This window comes from Rhinolophus sinicus, linkage group LG09, assembly GCF_036562045.2.
Source record: "Rhinolophus sinicus isolate RSC01 linkage group LG09, ASM3656204v1, whole genome shotgun sequence".
NCBI lineage: Eukaryota > Metazoa > Chordata > Mammalia > Chiroptera > Rhinolophidae > Rhinolophus > Rhinolophus sinicus.
In genome coordinates this window covers 115,754,866-115,775,163 of record NC_133758.1, presented here as the reverse complement: position 1 = coordinate 115,775,163, position 20,298 = coordinate 115,754,866, and the positions used below count along the sequence as shown (strand labels likewise).

General features: G+C 50.9%; 1 protein-coding gene across 1 annotated transcript in view; it reads left to right on the top strand.

Annotated features, from left to right (window-relative positions):
* Positions 1-20,298, top strand: part of ABCA13 (ATP binding cassette subfamily A member 13) — a 184,248-nt gene that overhangs the window by 42,379 nt on the left and 121,571 nt on the right. Inside the window, exons 18-22 of the mRNA XM_074341068.1 lie at positions 1,422-1,553; positions 8,735-8,869; positions 10,389-10,569; positions 12,612-12,830; positions 17,447-17,643. Coding sequence (XP_074197169.1) covers positions 1,422-1,553; positions 8,735-8,869; positions 10,389-10,569; positions 12,612-12,830; positions 17,447-17,643 — 864 coding nt within the window. The remainder of the gene's footprint in view (positions 1-1,421; positions 1,554-8,734; positions 8,870-10,388; positions 10,570-12,611; positions 12,831-17,446; positions 17,644-20,298) is intronic.

The window sequence follows — 20,298 nt, the reverse complement described above, 5'->3', positions numbered from 1 at the left end:
CCGGTTTTTAGAAATTGATAGTTATCGTGTTGCACGTGGTACAGCAGGAAGTCTTCATTGCAAAGCAGGACATTTGGGATGAGGTCCTGGTGTTTGGTTTAGTGATGGAAACACCTCCCACCATCCAGTCACTCTGGTCTTAGGAACAGCCATGGCGTCCGTGCTTCAGACACTGTCCAGGTCAGCCAGCCAGCTAATGCTCGGGCCTTCCTATAACACCCCTGACTCACACCCAGGCAACTCAGTGACCTTCTGAATACTTCCAGGAGTGGGGTGTGCACATGTGTCCCATGTCTTAGAGTGTTAGTGGACTGGACTCTGTCTTCCTGAATCTTCTGCCCACTTTTTCTAGTTTTGCTTTCTAATTCTTTCTTTCACATGTCAACCATTCACATATTTTCCAGCTCGCATCTTTGCCTCCAGATTTTCTGGATCCTTCCTTAAGGCCACGACCAGAAGTAGGTTTAACCAGTACAGAATAGAGTGCAATTGTCTCCTCCATTTTCTATATGTTTTTATCCCTATTAATATAGCCTAAACTGATATTTTAAAAATTCATCGGCAGCATTTTCCACTTGTATTGAGATTTGACGACTAATAGCCTATGACAGTACAGACGTATTTCTTACATGTGTATGTGATTTTTGTGGTGTGTTTTTGTAAACACAGGAAAATATATGCACTACATGAAACTCAACTCCAGACACTGTGATGTTTGCCCATTGATCTGGTGCTAGGCTTGCAGTTAGACGTTTCAGTAAATCATCTATGGCGACGCTGTGCTGAGACAGCTGAGTAATCCTGCCTGACCCGTGCTGCGCGCCGTGGCTTCTCCTTAAACTAGATGGATCATGAGGATATAGAAGAAAAGTGGGCGCCCTTCAGGCCTTTGAACATTTTGGACTAAATTCCAACAAGCATACGATGGTCAAACACTGAGTTTGTTTAGTTTTAGGCTAGTATGTAGGAACATTGAGAAAGAGGAATGTTTTCCTTAAATTTTATTTTAATCCAGAATAAATTGCAAATATATTATAAGAAACTGATTGTTTCCAACTTCAGATCATATATATCCTGTTTATGTATCTTGCAAGAGCTGCGAGAATAATATAACTTAGAGTTTGGGTTTTCACAGAGCCCTCTTTACCTTTTTCTGCAGCTTATTTCCCTAAATAATAAGGAAAACAGCCTTTAATGATTTTTAAATGGCAGATATTGAAGTGTTAATGATATCACTGAACTAAACTTGAGGCTGAGTCAGCTAACATCTTCTCGGGAGAATTATGATGGATAGTACTGACCTTCCTTTTGTTTTAGCTGCTGTCATCTTTGCTTGAGCTTCCAGAATGAATGCCCTCATCCACCCAACTCTGCCCTGAAGGGAAACGGAGGCTCTAACTCTGACCTTTCCTTCCTTCCAGGAGTCCAATGGGAGAATATGTACCAGTCTTCAGAGCAAGTGGGCATGGCATTTGGCTGGATTTGCTGGATGATTCTGTTTGATTCGGGCCTGTATTTTTTATGTGGATGGTACCTAAGCAACTTGATTCCTGGTAAGAATTCTGCATTTTAAAAGATGACAAATGGACTTACACAATTTGTAAATTATTGTGTTGTAGTATTAAACTATTGTGCCAATATATGTGAACATTAGAATAGTTATTCTTTAAATAAGACATCGGAAGAGGGTTGTTAGGCTGCATTTCAGTGGGAGCTGTGAATGTTTGAGGATACTTGGTGCTTCTGTGCCCCGAGTGGTGGCAAAGGACATGTGAGGTGGCAGAAGAGTCTGGATCTGGACGGAACCCACCGGGCTCACCGTGCAGCTCCCAGCGAGCGGACCTCGGTCAACTGAACAGAAAAGAGCCTGTAGCCCAGGGGCTGGGACGAGAGGACTGAGAGCAGGAGAGTGTGGTTGTCCCTAGGGAACAAGGCTGGGCCAAGGCTTCAGAGAACACCCAGGGTGGCAGTGAAGGGACCGGGTTGCCAGAGCCTGGAAGGGGCCTGGTGGAACGAGGCTGTGTTTGGTGCAGGGCTCGGGCTGCTTTAGATCCGAGCTGCCAGTGGTGTCCCGGGTATGGAATTTCTTCCATGTGTCAAGTTTCTTCCTTGGTGTGGAAGGCATTTGCTCGCAGCAGACTGCCCTGGAGGCAATGGGCGGCGGCCACCAGCAGTGGTGGTTCACCTGCTATGTTAGGGGAGCAGTTACTTAAATGCATCCTAACAACCTGCCATAGGTCAACAAGCAGAAACAGCACTTCAAACGCTGTTTAGTTTATATTTTAGAAATGTCATTTTCATGGGATTATACTTTCTTGATGAAATTACTTGTGATTCTGGCTCTATACCCTCCTAAGCGACTGGATATTTCAACTGACATCTCATCTTTAAAGTTATTAGCAATAAAATAAAAAAAGAGTTTCTAGTCATGTACAAATTTAAAATGGAGGAAAGAAACGAGTTCATTCTGTTTATAAAAATACTTTGCAAACTTTGGGAGCTCAGTCATCATTTAAGGATGAGTAAAAATCAAAATAATGTGGGTGATTGAAAGCATGAAAATGTGGCCCCCAAGAGGGAGAGAGAGGGCATAACTTAGAAATACAATTTATTTTGGAAAAATTTATATTGTATTGTCTTGGTACTTCAAGTAAAATTTCAGAAAAGGTGGATTCTAGGGAACAAGAGATTAAAAAATATACCTAGATATAAAATGGCGGAGGTCTTAGACTCCAGGGAAAGGGGAAGAACCTGAGAAGCATAAAATCCAGCAAGAACTGGGTGCCCTTGCCCATGCAGAGACCAGCATACCATTTGGCCAGGGAGTCAGAAGGGTCTGAATTTCCCACCAGCCATCAGGACCTGAGGCTTAAGGATCCCAGGGCAATACTGTCATATGTTACAGTCAGGCACAGGGACTTTCGATGTTCAGCCAGGCTTTCCCCCTCGTTCCACAGGGTTCTGATTGACAAGGCGGAGTCTGGCGTGAGCAAATCCTTTAGCCCAGACCAGAGGCAGAGAAGTCGGACCAAAGAGGGTTTTTTTCTTTAGCCAGAGCGGAGCTGCTTTCAACAAGCCTTCAGGCATTTCCAGTGAGTGAGCCCCCATCCTGCTCACTTCTCTGGGTGTAGCAGCTTCAGGAGGGAGAACAAGGGAGGGAGGGAAGGAGAGAGGGAGGGAGAGAGGGAGACAGAAAGGGACTGAGAGGGGCAGAAAGGGACACAGAGGGAGATAGGGAGAAAATGTGGATATTATTTTAAACAGATTGATTTTCTCCAATTAATGTATAAATTTATATATCTTTAAATTATGTAGCATTAAACGTGAAACATTTTAAAGTAATGAAACTTATAAGTTATTTAAATAAACATACTAAGAAAAAGAATTTGTTTCTAATTGATGAAATATTTCTAAAAGATAGCTAGGAATATAAATTAATAATAATGGTCAAAAATTATTGAAAATAATGACAGCCACAGGGACTGATGATTGTATAGAACCTCACTGTCAGTTGATGAGGATGAAAACAGTGGACCAATGGACTGCTCGTGGACCAGCGGAGCCACAGGACACATCAGTAACAATAACTTGCTCTGTGGTCAAGTTTGCTTTTTCAATCAATTAGAAAGGATATATTATTCAATCAACCTATTAGGGAGGAAAAATGAGGCTCATACACAAATTCATCAGAAATAAATATCATTAAAAATAATGAGTAAACAGGAAAAGTATGATTTTAAAGATACGAAAGGCCTTTCAAAACCTAACTCCGAAGAGATAATAATGAAAATTAACTGAGTTTCCTTTAGAAGAATTTAAGTCAATATTTCAAAATATCCAAATGAAGAAAATATAGACAATTTACAAGCTTATAAAAACAATTTAATGAGTATCTGAAAGAAAATGATAAAATTCTCAAATCGAGTTTTAAACAGACATATCTCAACATTTATGTATTTAAAAAAAAATTTTTTTTAACATACACAGTTTGGTTCATATGCCAAATGGTTGGCATTTATGAGGAATTATTAAACAGAAAAAAATATTTCTTTTCTATTTCAGTTTTTCTTCTTTCAACATGCATTTCTCCTATAATTAATTAAACTACAAAGTTGACTATATGTCTTATAGTTTTTGATTTTTAAAAATGCCCAATAATTTAATAAAAGGAAAAGAAAGCAAAAAAAAAAAATGTTTTGGGGAGAGGTGCATACAATTACACAGGAGGGAGAAAGATGTTTGTGAGCAAACTAGCATGATGTTGGCTGAAAGAATTTAATTCAGCAGTTTTGGTGCTGAAAACCCTTTCTTCCCACTCTTCCTTAAGAAAAGATGTGAGAGATTTGGGTTCTCTTCTCCCGGGAAGGGGCTGAAGGCACAGAAGAGTAATAAAACGTGGGTGAGCAGTGAGCGGGCAGGAGCCACGTCTTTGTAAGGGGGTAGGTGATGTGCCGTGCAGGACAGATGGACATTAGCTGAGGGCCAGGGTGAGATTACTGGGCTACGGGGCCTCCAGGCCCGTGTTGCGGCTGAGTTGGCCGATTTCTGTACCATCCATGCAGCTCTCCTGCCAGGCAGCGAATGCCAGTGTTGGCGCCTGCGTGCTGTGTGTTCTCTCCTCTCCTGGTGTTCGGTCTGAGACCATCCCACACCTCTCAAGCTGCCCACTTCCTGGCCCTACTCCCCGTGCCAGATGGCTGGTGTGCAGCAAGGTTTTCATTAATTTTCTGATTCTTTTTGCTTCTGGCAGCTCTGGACACCAGGGATTAATCACCTGGCCAAATGTTGCACGGAGTTGTCCAAAAGCACTGTTCTGGGGGAGGGGAGTTGACGAATGGTCAGGGATGGAGGGGGGAGTATGATCACAGGCTTTGTAGAAGATGCTCTAGGGACTGGAATCTAAGTGTCGTTGGATCGAGCTCATGTGGGAGGACAAAACAGGGAAACGGTTCCGCCAGAAGAGGCTTCTTAAAAGAGCAGGGAACACTCAAAGGATTGAACTCTAAAAGAATTGAAAGCAAGGTCTCAAAGAGGTATTTATCCACTCGTTCACAACAGAGTATTCACAACGGCCAAAAAGTGGAAGCAACCCAAGCGTGTTTGATGAATGAATGAATAAACAAAAGTGTTGTATGCACACAATGGAGCATTCCTTTATAGGGAAGGAGATTCTGACATAGCTATGAATGGACCTTGAAGACATTATCCTAAGTGAAAAAAAACTAGTCACAAAAGAACAGGTACCATATGATTTCACTTACACGAGAAACCTAGCATGATGTCAACTTGACTGGCTAGGGGATGACCAGCTGGTAAAAAATTATTTCCGGGTGTGTGTACGAGGGTGTTTCTGGAAGAGATTAGGCTGAGGAAAGAAAGTGGCCGCCCCCAATGGACACGGGCATCATCCAATCTGGTGAGGGCCCAAGTAGGAGAGAAAGGTGAAGGAGGGGCGAATTTGCCGTGTGCTTGAGCTGAGACATCGTCTTCTCCTGCCCTCAGACTCTGGAGCTCCTGGCTCTTGGGTCTTCAGAGTGGACCAGGAGCTTGCAGCAGTAGCCCCTGGTTCTCAGGCCGGGGGGTTTGGACTGGAACTGCTCCACCTTGCAGCCAGCAGATCACGGGACTTCTCAGCCTCCATCACTGTGTGAACCAGTCCCTCATAACAAGTCTATATCTGTTCAATTGGTTCTATTTCTTTGGAGAACCATGAGTAATGTACAGAGAGTAATCAAATTCATATAGAAAGACAGTAGAATGGGGGCTGTCGGGGGCTGGGGAGGGGAAGATGGGGAAAGTGATCGGAGATTGATTGCACAGCAGTGTGAATGTACTTACCATCACTTTAACGTGATTAAGATGGTGAATTTTGTATGTATATTTTGATCTTAAAAAAACGACTTTGCCATCGAGGGAAGTATCTGGTGTGCAGAAGTGCCACTTTCTAGATCCTATTTGAAGAACTATGAAATTTGAAGTAAAGGTAATTGGGGTGAGCTCAGGGAAGCTGAGTGGTGGTAGGAGTGCCCTGCCTGGGGGTGAATGTTGGGTCATTCCTTGTCGTGTGGGTCAGTGGGACATCTGCCCAGCTGGTGGGTTTCAGAGGAGCATTTTATTGTAGTTTTCTAAGAGTTAAATAAAGTCAGCTTGGGACTCAGAGGAGAGGAACAAGCCATCTTCCTTAGGGGACCAGGACATGTAAACGCCACATGTGGGCATCTTGTGGAGAGCCCCCGGCCAGGTGGGCTGCGCTGTGAACTGGCTCCTGCCAGGTTGGGAGAACCAGCATCTCGTGTCCCTTCTTCATTCTTTCCTGGTCTCCTGTTCCTTCCAGATCCTGGTTCTCTGCCTTCCCTTTGGGGGAAGGTCGATATCCAGCCCATTGTCTCTAAGCCCCGACACCTGCAATCCCACTGTGTCTCATGGTGGCTTCTACCACTACCATCCACTCGTGACTTTGAGCTTTCAGGTGTCTCAAAACCAGCTTTCTCCCCACCAGAGACAAAGGTCTGCTGGTTGATTTTCTGAGTCTCTGTTAGTCCACTGGATGTACCTTGTCCAGGAAAATGTTACTAGGTCACACAAAGTGTCCTGAAGTGACAGGACTCCCAGCTGGGTCGGACACTACACCTCGCAGAGGTGGAAGGACCTGAAAGCTGCTTTGAAGTTACAAACCCTCAGCTCTGCATTGTGCTTTAGGAAGTCTTCTGATGGGTTTTGATATTTCTCTTTGCTATTATAAACCAGTTTTAGCTACTGGCTAGTTAGGAAGGAAGACCAGGTCTGTTGCAAAATAAAAGATCAAAGCGCCAACATCATCCCGGCTTTCAGAGCTCAGTGTCAGGGCAGGTCTCCAGGCCCCACTTGAGGGCTCCCAAGCAAACATCTGTCCTCGGAGACTTCGTTTCAGAGACTCGTCTTGCTGTGCTTCCAGTTAAATTGGGTTCTGCTTGATCTGTCGAATTTCATTGAGTTCTTCTTTTATTGCTGTCAGTTTTGGGGGAGCAATGCTAATTAGTTTCCTGGCCTGCGAAAGCCAGCAGGCAGGCCCCTTCAGGGGGATGCTCAGCATGAACTGAGGGCTTTGCTCATAATAATGTTCCCTGTTGCAGTTGGTAACAGGGGTGGAAGCATGTGCTCGTGGAGCGTGCACATGACACAGTGTGACGGGAGAAGCAGGAGCAGACGTCCGGTGTGCTGGGGGCCAGCAGCCGCCACGCTAAGTTGGCTCTGGCAGCTCCTGCTCAGTTAGAGGAATAGATTAATTAGGGGGATTTTAGAAGTCCAGACAGATTAGAGCGGGGATGGTTTCATTAGCAAGTCCACCATTAATATTCAGTTTGTTTCGCGTTTCTTTTTCCTAACTCCGGAAGGCGTCTCTTCTCTCTCTCCTCCTTCCCACCCCTGCAGCTGTGACCCGAGTTGAGGCCTCGTGGCACCTTTTCGGGACCATTCAGGGTCCTTCACCTCCTGCCCAGCCCTAAGCATCCCCTTCGCCTCTGCTAATGCAAGCTCTAGAACACCAGAAGGCCTTGGAGTTCCACTGCCCTTTCAGTAGGTCATTCCCTCTCATGCTGTCACCGGCAGTGACAGTGCCGTCACCTGAGTGAGGTCTCTGCAGGGAACTGCTGCCTGAGGGCGGAGGGCAAAGCAGCTGACAGCATTTGCGGAATAGTCTTCCTGGCTCTGCTTGCATTTTATCTCCTTCCATTTCCACAATCTCATTGTCCACGTGTGTGTCCAGGTGTGGGAAGAAATGGGTGCAAGAGGTGACGCGAGGTGAGGTGCTTGTTTGAGTCAAGGACAACCTGTTTGAAAGGGCAACAGAAAGCACCCTCCCTGCTGCACGCCTGTGTTGGGTAAGCAGGTACTGCCAGAGGTCAGCCAGAGGTCAGCCATGTGGCTTCTGCAGATTGCCTGCCTTGGGTCCTCGGACAAGCCTGGCTGGACCCCATCCCTTCCCACTGGGACAGAAGAGGGGGTAACACCTGCTCAGCCTCCCTTCACTTCAAAGGTGACTGGCCACACGTGTTCCCTTGTCATCAGTTTGAATCACGAGGATTCGGTGTGGTTAGAGTGTGAAGGTCACGTATCTGTCCCTAGCTCGATGGTCACAGGTCTCAGTCATGGGAGAATTCAGACCACTCTCCAAACTTAAGTAGAGTGGATGTGTTAAAGAAAACAGACGTGTTAATGGTTAAGTCCACCCTCATTTCAGCATGTGGTGAGGGAAAAGCCTATTAAGTGGGCCGGAATGACTTAGGAGATATGAATGAAGAATGCCGATATGCGTCATACGGACACGTGAGCATCATGAACTAGTCTTCTCTGTAGAGGTTTTAATTGACTAATTCCTTCCTGCTTTTAGCCCGTGTCTAGTAATCTGTGCAAACATCAAGGCAGAGGGACAAAGGAAAGTGACAGCTAAACAGAAGAGCCGTGGGCGGGGCGAGCTCTCCTGGGGGTACACTCAGCGATTCATTTATGTTTAATAAGTGCCTGCCTGCCTGTTGAGTCCCTGCTCAGATGGCCTGGGAGGCGCCGGCGGTGGCCCTGGTCAGGCGGGGCAGAGGGCGTCAGGCCCATGCATGGCTCATGCTCTCTCAGAGCGTCACTGGTTCATGTATGGGATGCATGTGGGACATGTCACCTGGGATAACACTTTATATTCATTAGGAAAGAGTCTTCTAAACAGAAAAATAATAAACTGACTTGAATTGTGTCTTATTTTTAGGAGCTTTCGGCTTAAGGAAGGCCTGGTATTTCCCCTTCACTGTCTCATACTGGAAGGACTTGTGCGGCTCGGTGGTGAAACGGTGGTGCGCTGAGTGTGCTGGTCCCATCTCCAGTGAGGACTTGGACAGGAAAGGTGTGTAGAGGGTCGTGCACTGGACGCGTCATCTTCCTTCTGGTCAGCTTTGTGGCGGGCGAAGTTTCTGGCCGAGCCTTTGTAACTGACTGCACATGCACTGTTTCCCGGCCCGTTTACAAGCTACCGTGGCCTCAGAAACACGGGGACAGCAGCAACGTGCGGAAGAGTCCCCTCGGATGTTTACGCAGCGTGGTGGTAGGGTTACCTGTTAACCCAGGTGGTAGGGTTACCTGTTGTTACAGCGCCTGTGTGTGACGTGCACTTGGGCACACACGATGTCAACCACAAACCCTTCAAGATGGCACGTTGTCCTGAAAGAAAGCGTTTATTGAACTACATTCTAGCAGAAAGGGACAGGTCCCGGGCACCAGTACAAGTGGGGTGATAGCCGTGTCGTGTCCTGGGACTGACGGACTCTCCTATGGAAACAGGTTGGGGAAGACAGGTGTAGGGTGTTTGGAAGGAATTCACACTGGCTCTAGGTAAGGGGCTGAGGTGGCGGGAGCAGGTGGAGTAGAAAGCCATGTGACAGGTGCCTTGTGTGTGAGGAAGAAGCATCTGCTGCTTCGGGGTTGTGGGCGACAGCCTGAAAGCTCACGTGTCAGCAGGGGGTGCGGGCATCGGGGCTCGTTTATTCCTAGGTATTCGTGCAGACAGCACCTGGCAGTCCATGCAGAGTTCCAACACGCATTCGAGGTGTGAGCGTCTTCTGTTGGTGCTAGCCACGGCTTCTGACTGACCGTCCTATCTGACTCGCCTTCCCCCCCGGCTGCTGTGGTCCAACTCGGGACTGACAGCTCAGAGCTTTGCTCTTGTCAACTGTGATTCAGTAAAATGAAGCTTTAATTCTAACAGGAGTTTGTATAAACTACAGAAACAAAGGTGGGAAGCTAGCAGGTGGTTTTAAAGTGTTCACACGTGCTAGTGGATTCACTATTTCCATGAGAGGGCACGTCACTGCCCCTGCACACGACGAAGGGGACAGGAGAGGGGACAGGGCAGGACCGGTGGTCCCTCTGTGTTCCTGGGGCACCTCTACAGAAGGATGACTTCAGAGAGAACCTGCAGATAAACAAGCTCCCGGCAGGACGGCTTTATCGTACGTCAATGCTGTAATGTAATAAGTTTCTGATTATACAAGTAAAATATGAATCTTTGAGGAAACTGGGAGCACAGTCAGCACTGTTACCTTTCACCTCCTTGGGAGACTAGTTCATGAGGACATTTCACTGTGTAACTAACCTGCCTGCTGTTGGCCTCTGCAGATACACAACCGTGTGTGTGTGACCTTTTTCTTATACAATGGATGACATAAGGTACAACACTTTGCAATCAGAGCTTTCACTTAATTCTTGCCAGTATGTAACTTGCCTCTTGATTTTGGTAGAGAGAGACTTTCGAATTGTTTCGTGCGTCTCACAGCCAGAGTTCATGCAAGCGGTCCCCTGGAATACGAGGTGCGAGCAATACCTGGGGACTCGGGAGGCCTCTTGCTGAGTTTGCATCTCCCTCGCAGGGTCATCGCCGCAGAACGGGAAGGGAACGCTGGAAGGAGGCCCCCTGGGTGTCACCCTGGTGTCTGTGACCAAGGAGTACCAGCCCCACAAGGCGGCCGTCCAAGACCTGACCCTCACCTTCCACAGCGGCCAGATCACCGCCCTGCTGGGCACCAACGGCGCCGGGAAAACCACTGTCATGTGCGTCTCCTTGCACCTCTGTGTAACACGGGGTTTCACTATTAAAAGTACCTGTTTACCTGTGAGACAGGAGGCCAGGGTTCTTTCTTTGTTTTGAGTCTCAGTGCAGTTTGTGGGCACAGAGGAAAGACAGCCTTGTGGCCAGAGCTGCTGTGCGCCCTGAGCCAGCAGCCACCCTGCAGGTCTGGGGCAGGCAGGGGAGCAGCATGGAGTTCAGAAATCTTTAATTTTTCCTTTATTCCCTACAGATAATTCACCTGCTTTTACTGTGGTTTTTGAAAGTCCTAGGACCTTTTCATTTTTCTCCTGCTGAGTTTAACTTTGCTTGTATTTCTGTAGAAGGATGAAATTCAGAACAACGTTTTGGTTTAGAATCCATTGGCTCCAGATTTGATTAAAGAATCAAATCGTGTGATCCCAGAGAAATAACGAGCTCAGAAATTCGTGGTCCACAGAATAGCCCTGAGCTGGCTGTGGAAATGGTGGCTTTTTAAGGTTAAACCACCAAAATTATCGAATTTCTCTTTGAAGAAGTTGCTTTCTTTCTTTTTTCCAGCAGGACTGCTTAATTAAACAATGAAAAGGACTCTTGTCTGCCTTATTGAGAAAGGTAGAAAAATAAACACACACAAATCTTCAGAAATCTCGTACTGAAAACAAATTTAAGGGACACGGTGTGGCAAGTTGTCTTCTTTCCTTGGATGATGAAACAGGGCTGCAGACGCCGCTGCGTGTTGCTTGAGTGTTTTCACTTTGGGGACGTACATGTTACACAAATAACGGCCAGAAAGCTGGCAGTCCGTGTCGTGCTCTTACCAGTGCTTGCTTCTGAGCAGGAAGAATGAGAATTAAAATTGCAGTTTCCTGTTGTTTCGAGGCACTGACTGTGTCTCTTTAGTAGGTGTTGGAAGGCCCTCTGCAGTCATCGTAGGGGTCTTCTCTCCCAGCAGCTCTCAGACAACAGGCTCAGAGGCCAGTTAAAGGACTGACCATCACTATTTAAAGCAAAAAGCCCGAGACGTGTAAGGAATGTGTATACACTATTCTGTAGTGCCCCCCAGAAGGTTTGAAAACAATACAGCAGACAGCTCTCAGTCAGGTCCATTGAGTGACTTGTGTGCACTCGTAGTGTCTGTGGAGACCCCAGTTTGATGAGCTTGTGACGTTTGGCTGCCGCTGGGAGGGGCCGCCCGGAGACACAGGGCCGTCTGGCCCCCCAGGTGTCCTGCACCCTCCCGAACCCCGACCCCCACATGGCACACGTTGGATCCATCGCTGGACAGCAGTTTGCACTTCCAAGAATTTCTTATAAATGCAGTCGTGCACGCTTCTCCCACTCAGCAGATGCTCACAGACCCAGTCGTGGTTGGTGCTGTGATGCCTTGTCACCAGCATGTCCCTTATGCTCACTCTTGGTGGCAGTTGAGGTTGTTTCCAGTTTTTGGAGATGGTAAACAAAGCTGCTGTGAACATCCAGGTAGATACCTCTGTGCAGACACCTTTTAATGTCTTCCGTGTAAGCACTTGGGAGTGGATTTGCTAGGCTGTGTGGTAGAGGTATGCCTGACATTTTAGAAAATGAGAAAATGGCATAAAGTAACTAATGAGCTTCCTGCAACGAGGTGGCAGAATAAGGCAGTCCTCGGTCCTCCACTGGCCATGTTGGGCAGGAGTGGTTCTGGAGCTGGGCCACTCGTGTTTCTATGCTGTTGCCAGGGACAGGTGGCCTGGGCTTTAGAAGAGAAAGACTCGGCCTCAGGGTCGGGTGTCACGGTTTGCGTTTCTGCTTGGTTGATGTCTAATTATGGGGACTTAGGTAAAGGCGCCCTTTCTTTAGCCGGCCTCCTCACCTGTAGACATGAAGTCAGATTTATAACCGCACACTCCCAGGCAGCTGTCACGGGCTGTGAGCTTTCCAACTTCTAACGGGCTGTGTAGAGAACGTCTGCAGGAGAGGACGATGGCCGTGTTGCCTGGGACGGACTCGGTTGCTGAAGCAGCGGCCGCCTCCGTTGTCCCTGCTGATTTAGTTTCTCTGGCAGATCCATGTTGACGGGACTGTACGCTCCCACTTCTGGAACCATCGTCATCAATGGCAAGAACCTGCAGACAGACCTGGCGGCGGTCAGAAGGGAGCTGGGGGTATGTCCTCAGCAGGACGTCCTGTTCGACAACCTCACCGTCCGCGAGCACCTGCTGCTCTTTGCTTCCATCAAGGCTCCGCACTGGACCCGGGCCAAGCAGCATCAGCACATCTGCAAGTCAGTACTGGTCATCCCGCCGCTCTCCCTGCCCTGCCCCGTGACCATTAGTGAGGGTACAGAAAACGTCAGCGTCGCCATTTATGAGAAGAAACAATTAGCAAGTGCTTCCTAGCTGTGGAGTTCTGACACAGCCAACACTGGGAATGCCATCAAGGCTTCTCGGGGAAGACTTTGAACTTGATTTGCCCTTGAATTGGGGAATCGATGAGCACGGGTGGGAAAGCGTGGCATGGGCTGTCGGTGGAAGTCTGTGCCTGGAACGTGGGCTGGGGTGGGTGTCCTGAAGTAAAGCAGTGGAGCGAGGGGCCCGGCTCCGTTGTCAAGAGCCCAGCTAGTCGTCTCAGAAGTTGAACGTTGTCATGCAAGTGGGCGATCACGGGTGGGACAGCATGGTCAGCCTGAAATCTGGAAGGTCTGTCTATGACCGCAGGGCAGACAGCAGGGTCACGGGACAGCCTGGTGACAGAGGCTGCTGAGGGCAGGAGGCTGTGAGAGCCCGACTTATGGTGGGGGCACAGGAAGGCCTGATGTGAAGTGTTCAGGGCAGTGGGCCGGGGGGGAGGCCGTGTGGTCACCTGGATGTCCGAGGCAGGGTGGGGGTGCAGGCGGAGGCTCGAATGCACCAAACAGAGACAGCACAGGGAGGACCCAGAGGTGAGGACGTGTGATGGGGAGAGAAGTGGGGTAGCCAGGACTGGCCAGCGAGGCCAAGCGACAATCTCCTTTCTCACTGGGACTCTAGAAGCAGCTTAGACCAGAGGGAGAAAGGACACCCTGAGGTCCCTGGTCAGAAAACAAAGTGGCGTTTCTGGAGGATGAGCTTGGAGGGGTGGGTGGAGGGAGGACAGTAGCAGTGGAAGGGCCGACCCAGGGCTAGCGGCTGCGCCCGGGAGTAGTGGCAGCTGGGCGGAGGCTGCCTGCCGGCCTGCGCCCCCTCCCGGTGTGTGTGCTGCTGGGCCGCGAGGCAGGAGTGTGTGCGGCCTCCTCATCCTCAGTTTACCTGCGAAACAGAACAGGTGCCAGGCCTGTGTCAGTGTCAGTGTGAGTGAACGGACACACCTGAGCACATGGGATCTGGGAAGCCCTTACCCATCGCGGGTTCCTTTAATACCCTCTTGTGGGCTTTGTATTTTAGAGTAAGGCTGTGACGGAGGTGGAAGTGTGCTGGGGGCAGGGGGAGGGGTGTTTTGTCCTCTGTGCCCATGTGGAATGTCAGTACACGCTGCTCCCTTGGTGGGATTCTCCCTTGGTGTTTCCAGCCCCATCACGAGATAAGGGGACTGAGGCTTCAAGTTGTCACACATTCTATGTACCTTGGCGATATTATTGGAAACTGAGGGAGGTGGTTCAGATGGTGCTTTGCCCTATTGTCCCATGGGCGTGGGCTCCCTTTCCCTGCTGCTTTGCGTTTCCATCACCAGCAGCCAGCTCACACCTTCGTCACCGCCTTCCACGGAGATGCCAGATTCTGGCCACCCGTCCCGCTGCCTTCAGCTGCTTCTCTCTATTCCTCTCATCCTTTCTGTCACCTCTGCAAGGCTTCTCTCTGCTGTGAGGGGGCAGGTCCTCATCTCATCACGTCCTCAGAAGGGGCTGGTCACAACCATCACGTGAATGATTTCCCGATTTTCAGGGAAAACGCTGCCTGTGCTGTGGCAGCCCAGCTCCGACCTGAGCGGGCAGGTGGTCAGAGCTGGCTGTGCAGCACCAGGGGCGAGCGGGTGATGTACAAGCTAAATTAAAGAAAATCTTGGGCCGCCTGTTTTAGTGGAAACCTCATCTACTCTGGACCACAGCAAACTGCGTGACTGGGTGTAAATTGGTTTCCTGACAGTGCCGCACGGCTTCGCCTTCCGTCTGGGCACAGGCAGCCCAGGTAGTCTCCAGGTCCCTATGTGTTACCTAGCAACAAAGCCAATTTGCACACAAGCAATCAGAGTGAGATCATGTTTTAGTGCAGCAGCTCCCAATTAGAGGGAACGCAGGCGCCAACGTCTGAGGGAGAGCCGGCAGCTCCGTGTCACGCTCCGGAGCGCTTGGTCTCCTTAACGTGCAGCTTCATCCCAATGTGAGTTCAGGGGAGATAGGCTCCCTGGGGGTCCTCAGAGTGAGCTGGTGTCAGGAGTCAGGTCATTACTGTGGTGCCTTTAATTGGCCTGGAGAAGATTCAAGAAGCCTCAGAGGACCTGGCTCAGGCCGTCAGTCAACGAGGTGTTGTTATGTAGGGAACATCAGCATGGAGAATTCTGGCAGACGGGGGACTTGGGTGGAGGCCAGTCTGTGATGGAGATGAGATGGTCAGGGGTGTGAGTGCAGGCAGACGAGAGGGGAGGGCAAAGGACTGAGCCCCGGATGCCCCGAGATGAAGAGGACAGAGGGAGGAGGAGGGACTGGCCAGGGTGAGAAGGAGAGGCCACTGGGGGAGGAGGGAGACAAGTCCAGGAAGGAGGCCGAGTGGTCAAGTGCATCGGACGCTAAGGGTCAAGTAAGGTGAAGACTGGGAAGTGACCTCTAGATTTATATGTTGAGGCCACTGGTGACCTCGGTGAAGCATTTCACAGCATGTTGGGAAGGAAGGTCAGACTGGGGTCAGTTAAAGGGAGAACGGAAGGAGAGGAACTGGAAATACTTCTTCCCAGGAGTTTTGCTGCAAAGGAACAAAGAGATGGGACGGTGCAAAGATGGAACAGGGAAGTCAAGAAAAGGCGTTTCCAACAGAACAAGCAGTGGAGGTAACTTGAGAGGAGGGAGACCTGCCGGAGTGCTGTCCCACTCGTGGTGGGAAGGCACCTAGTCCAGAGGGATGGGCCCAGGGAAGCCAGTAGGAGGCAGACCATGGGACTGAAAACTCAGAGGAAGGCAGTGGACTGGGTGTTGTGGGGCTGAGTGATTGCCGGAGCTCAGGATTAGCTGGGAGGAAAGATGCGCTCGGGAGAGGATGCGTAGGACCCACAATGGATGGTGGGTTGCAGATCATGTGGCTCCCACTTCCTGGGTCTCGCCCGGCCACCAGCGAGACTGGGGTGCAGGAAGACCCCTCGCTGGGGTACTGGCGGATGTTTCCTTTTGTGTCTTGACCAATCGCCATTGAGAGTATAGTGGTATGAACCCCTAGCTATGGCTCCGTGGGTGTTCCTTTTCGGCCTCGCCGTGTCCTGCGTTCCTGTGCAGAGAGCAGGAGCTGAGTCCCTGCGTGACAGTGCATGGTTGGGCCTCTGGAGGGGCTGTGCTTATGGGGGATGACGAGGTCCAGGCTGGGATGGTGCGGAGGTCACGGTAAACAGAGTGCAGGACTCTGGTTAACGTCACTGAATGGGGCTCATCAGGTTCACCTCTGTCGTGTTGGAGTCACCCAGTGGGGAGGTGTTGGGGGCGGAGTCTCATTGGGAATAGAGGTCAGGACGGCTGCCTGCTGCAGATGAGTCATTTGTCCTCTCTTCCCAGGTGGGGTGTTGTCAGCAATGGGAACTCCTGAAAGCAGGGACGTAAATTGCTGCTGTAAATTTAGATGGAGACTCATGTAGTGGAAAATGCACTTGGGCTAAGGTGAAGTAGGTAGACTGAAACCTGGACGCAGAGAAGCTGGCGTAGGCACTTTCTGGGTCAGGACAGGAAATACATAAATCACGAACCAGACATGAGACATTTTCTTAGTGGGCAGGCAAGCACGTCCCTGGGATGTCACCCTTGTCCTTGCTTAGGATTCTGGAACTTTCCAGGATCCCACAGTTGTTGAAGCCCAGCCGTGGGAGCCCTTGGCTCCCTCTTGTCCTGTGTCCCTCTTGTTCTGTGTCCCTCTTGTCCTGTGTCGCCTCCACACGCACCGCGGCTGGCAGCCAGCCCGGAAGTCGTGAACGTGCCTGCAGCTTAGCGGGGATGGACACTCGTTTGGGTGGGGAGGACAGGGACAGGTTTCAGGACGGCTGCTTAACGTAGGTTTTCAACACGTGAGTGGTGAGGAGAGAGAGCTGTTTGCGCAGAGTCAGCGGGTGCTGTGACAGGAGAGGTTCTTTGTGAGCGGAATGGACCTCGAGAAGGAGGTGAGGCCCCACATAGGAGGCGCCCGGAATGTGGGAAAGGTCCCTGAGAGGGAACAGGAACAGGCTTATTTTCACGGGAATGGCACCTGGTGACTGCTATTTGCACGTGGTGTTCTGGGAGCGTAGCACACACACAGCCAGGCAGACACTGGCACAGCTCTGCACGTGGCCCTCATCTAGGGCCTTGACCACACGCCCGCTCCGCTGTGCGCTGGGGCCGGGCCCCTGCTCCTCCTGACACACGGGCTCATCAGCCACCCTCCCTGCTCTGTGGTGTCTGCAGGGGCTGGAGGGGCCGCTGGGGGTGGGCAGGGGAGAATGGAGAGAAATACTCCTCTAGGGAGGACACCACCCTGCCGAGCGGGCACACGTTTGGTCAGTTGGCACAGTCCCATGTGACCCTCAGGAAGGGGACGCTGCTGTGTCAGGACTCATGCAGAGTGGCTTCCAGTTCTCGTGGGTGTGCCCCTGGCCTGCAGAGATCCAGGTCATTGGAGCCATTATTTGTGGGGTGACATTGGAAGCGTGTCTCTGAGGGGCTCGGGGACAGTGACAGCCTTACTCTCGTTCCAGGACTCTTCAGGACGTGGGGTTAACGTCACACCAGCATAAACAAACCCGTGCCCTGTCTGGAGGCCTCAAGAGGAAGCTGTCCCTCGGTATTGCTTTCCTCGGCACATCGAGGACCGTGGTCCTGGACGAACCCACCAGCGGGGTGGACCCTTGCTCCCGCCGCGACATCTGGGACATTCTCCTCCAGTACCGAGAAGGTAGGGACGGGGCCTCGTTCCGCTGCTGTCCCCACAGGTCTGTGCAGGGGAAAGGCACACTGGCATGTGAAGAGCCAGATCCCAAGAAGGACATGTCACCCTTTTCAGAAAGAGATTTTCGCAGCTGGTTCTAGAGATGCATCTATTACGGAACATCTGTGCCCTGCTAGGGCGGCTCGCTCGGAGTTGGCTCTCCTAAGGTGCTGTTAGCGACGCTCGTTTCTCATGATTTTAGTTCAGACTGTACCTCGCCATCCTGTCCTCCGTTGCAGAGTCGCAGATTATCAAAAGGGGCAGAGACAGGCTTCCAGCCACCGAGGAGGCTCGGGCTGTGGGGCCTGGGGCTCTGGTTAGAGGTTCTGTTCCTCACGTGCGTTACGGTGAACGTCCAGTCGAGGGCATCAGAGGGGAGGTGACTAATGTCCAGCCCCTGGTTCTCTGTGACTGACAGCTGGGAAGCACAGCTGTGGGGATCTCATAGGAACCCCCTGACTTGGAGGACACCGCAGAACAGGAAGCTCGTTCGTCCTGGTACCGCTCACCCAGTGCCCGGGCATCAGCGCCAGGTGACCACAGGTTTTTGTACAACGCTGGTTTGCTTTTCTCTTGTGCCTTTTAAATATAAAACCTTCTTACTTGACCTGAAGCCTCCACATCCCTAAGAATTTTCTACCTAAGAAATGCAAAGAGAAAGAACCAGAAAGAAACCCTCCCCTTCGCTACCATTCAGAGGGCAGTGCCCACGAGACTCGGGTCATCAGATTCCCTCCTAAGTGTAGAAAAGATGCTTGTCTGTCACTTGAAGCTTAGGCATAGGGCTGGGATCAGAGAGGAGAATGATGTACAAGCCTGTTCCTTTCTGTCCCAGAGAGTTAGGGGGATTGCGGAAGGAGACAGAGGAGGAAGCAGGAACAGAGTGAGAGAAGGTGGTGTTCTGTTCCTGCCATTGGCCGGGGGCGGGCAGTCACCCCAGAAAATGTCAGTGGCCCCACGCAGCATGCCCAAGTTCTCAAGCAGAGCGCTGGGGCCCAGGGAGGCATCCCGGCCTGTGTCCCACACTTTGATGGGTCCACAGGCTTTGGTACCAATGGAGACAGGGCCTGCCCGTGATGCTGCCACGAGGTGATGAAGTGGCCCTTGCAGCTGGATGGAAGCCAGGGCCGCGACTCAGGCCAGCGGGCAGCTGGACTGGGGCGGGGCCTCCAGAGCGTGAGTGCTTGGACCTGAGCCTTTCAGGGGCCTCACCCACAGTGAGAAGGTGGAAGGGGCAGGACAGGTGGTGCCGGTCATCACCCAGAGCCCACAGGGCGCTGATGGCCTGTGCCCCAAGACCCTCACCATCCTCACTGACGATATCACAGAGCCCCCCTTCTCTACATCCCTAAGTCCCCTTTGGGGAGAGAAGTGGGAGAGGCAGAGAGGAGAAAGAAAGCATGGACTTTCTGTGCAAGAGACCCTGCACTCCTCCTATAGGGACTGATGCTATGTGAGGTCAAACTGATTAGAACTGCCACCAAGTGGGGCTGAAGAGGACAGATGCGAGGCAATGCGCTGACCCCACACTCCCCGGACGTGTGAGTCTCGGTGTGAGCTAAGTAGGCAGGCCCACTGCTCCTGTTTATTCTGGAAATGCGAGATGGGGTAGGGGGACCACCTGCCTGGGGGGGCGCGGTGCAGCTGCCTTACAGAGGAACACTTGTCCTCGGAGGTTTGGGATGGCTCTTGCGCTGCCTGGCATCTACCAAGAAGCCGTCATGGATCAAAGTCCTGTGAGCTTCACCCATATCGTCTAGGAATGTAGATTGCAGTTGACTTGTTTTTCGCCGACTTCATTGTCTGGTGACGTGTCACCTGCAGTCGAAGCAGCACTAACCCGAGTGACTCTAATCCAGATCAGGGACCAGCATGTTTTCTTAGCCTGGAAGGACTTCTGTGCGGGCAGTTGGCCTTGGTCTTTGGGGCACCCCTGTGGTGACAGTGGTCACTGTGGAGACTCCACCTGTTTCTCCCGGGTCTGCTTTCACAGTTTCTCTAGATGAATTGAGAATCTTGGTCGTTTCATCTTTCTCTTCCATTAAAATATATAAAATCAAGTGGAGTTTAAAAATATGTTCAGCCTGCTCTCTTGGAAACTCTGATTTTGAGATAAGGATCAGTGTGTTTGTTTCTAGTCAGTGCAATAGAACAGGTGGAAGGGTCGCTGTCACCCAGTGGGGCGTGTGGAGGCGGCAGTCACGAGACCCTCCTGTCCTTCCGCTCCATGAGTGAGCTCCCCTGTGAAAACGCCTCTGGTGTCCCTGGCTTCTGCCCTGCTACGGTCAGTCCCAGCCCTTCCCTCCCCAAGCAAAGCGAGCAAAACACCACAAGACGCCGATTCACAGAGGCCACATATGAGCTTCACTCGCGTCTGCAAATCGTGGTCACAGGCATGGCGTCTCTCTGGGAGGCCCCACTCCGGTGCCCCCCTCCCCTGGCTGCCCTTTCCCACTTCCCAGAACACTCTGTGGGCCGTGGCTGCTGGGACTCTCCCACAGAAGTGTCAGGTGCTCCACCCCTGTCACACGTCACGAATGAGTTGTGTGGTCGCGTCGTCCCTGGTTGTAAAGGACACAGCGTGTGCCAGGGCCGTCCTACACCTTCACACGCTCTCATTCG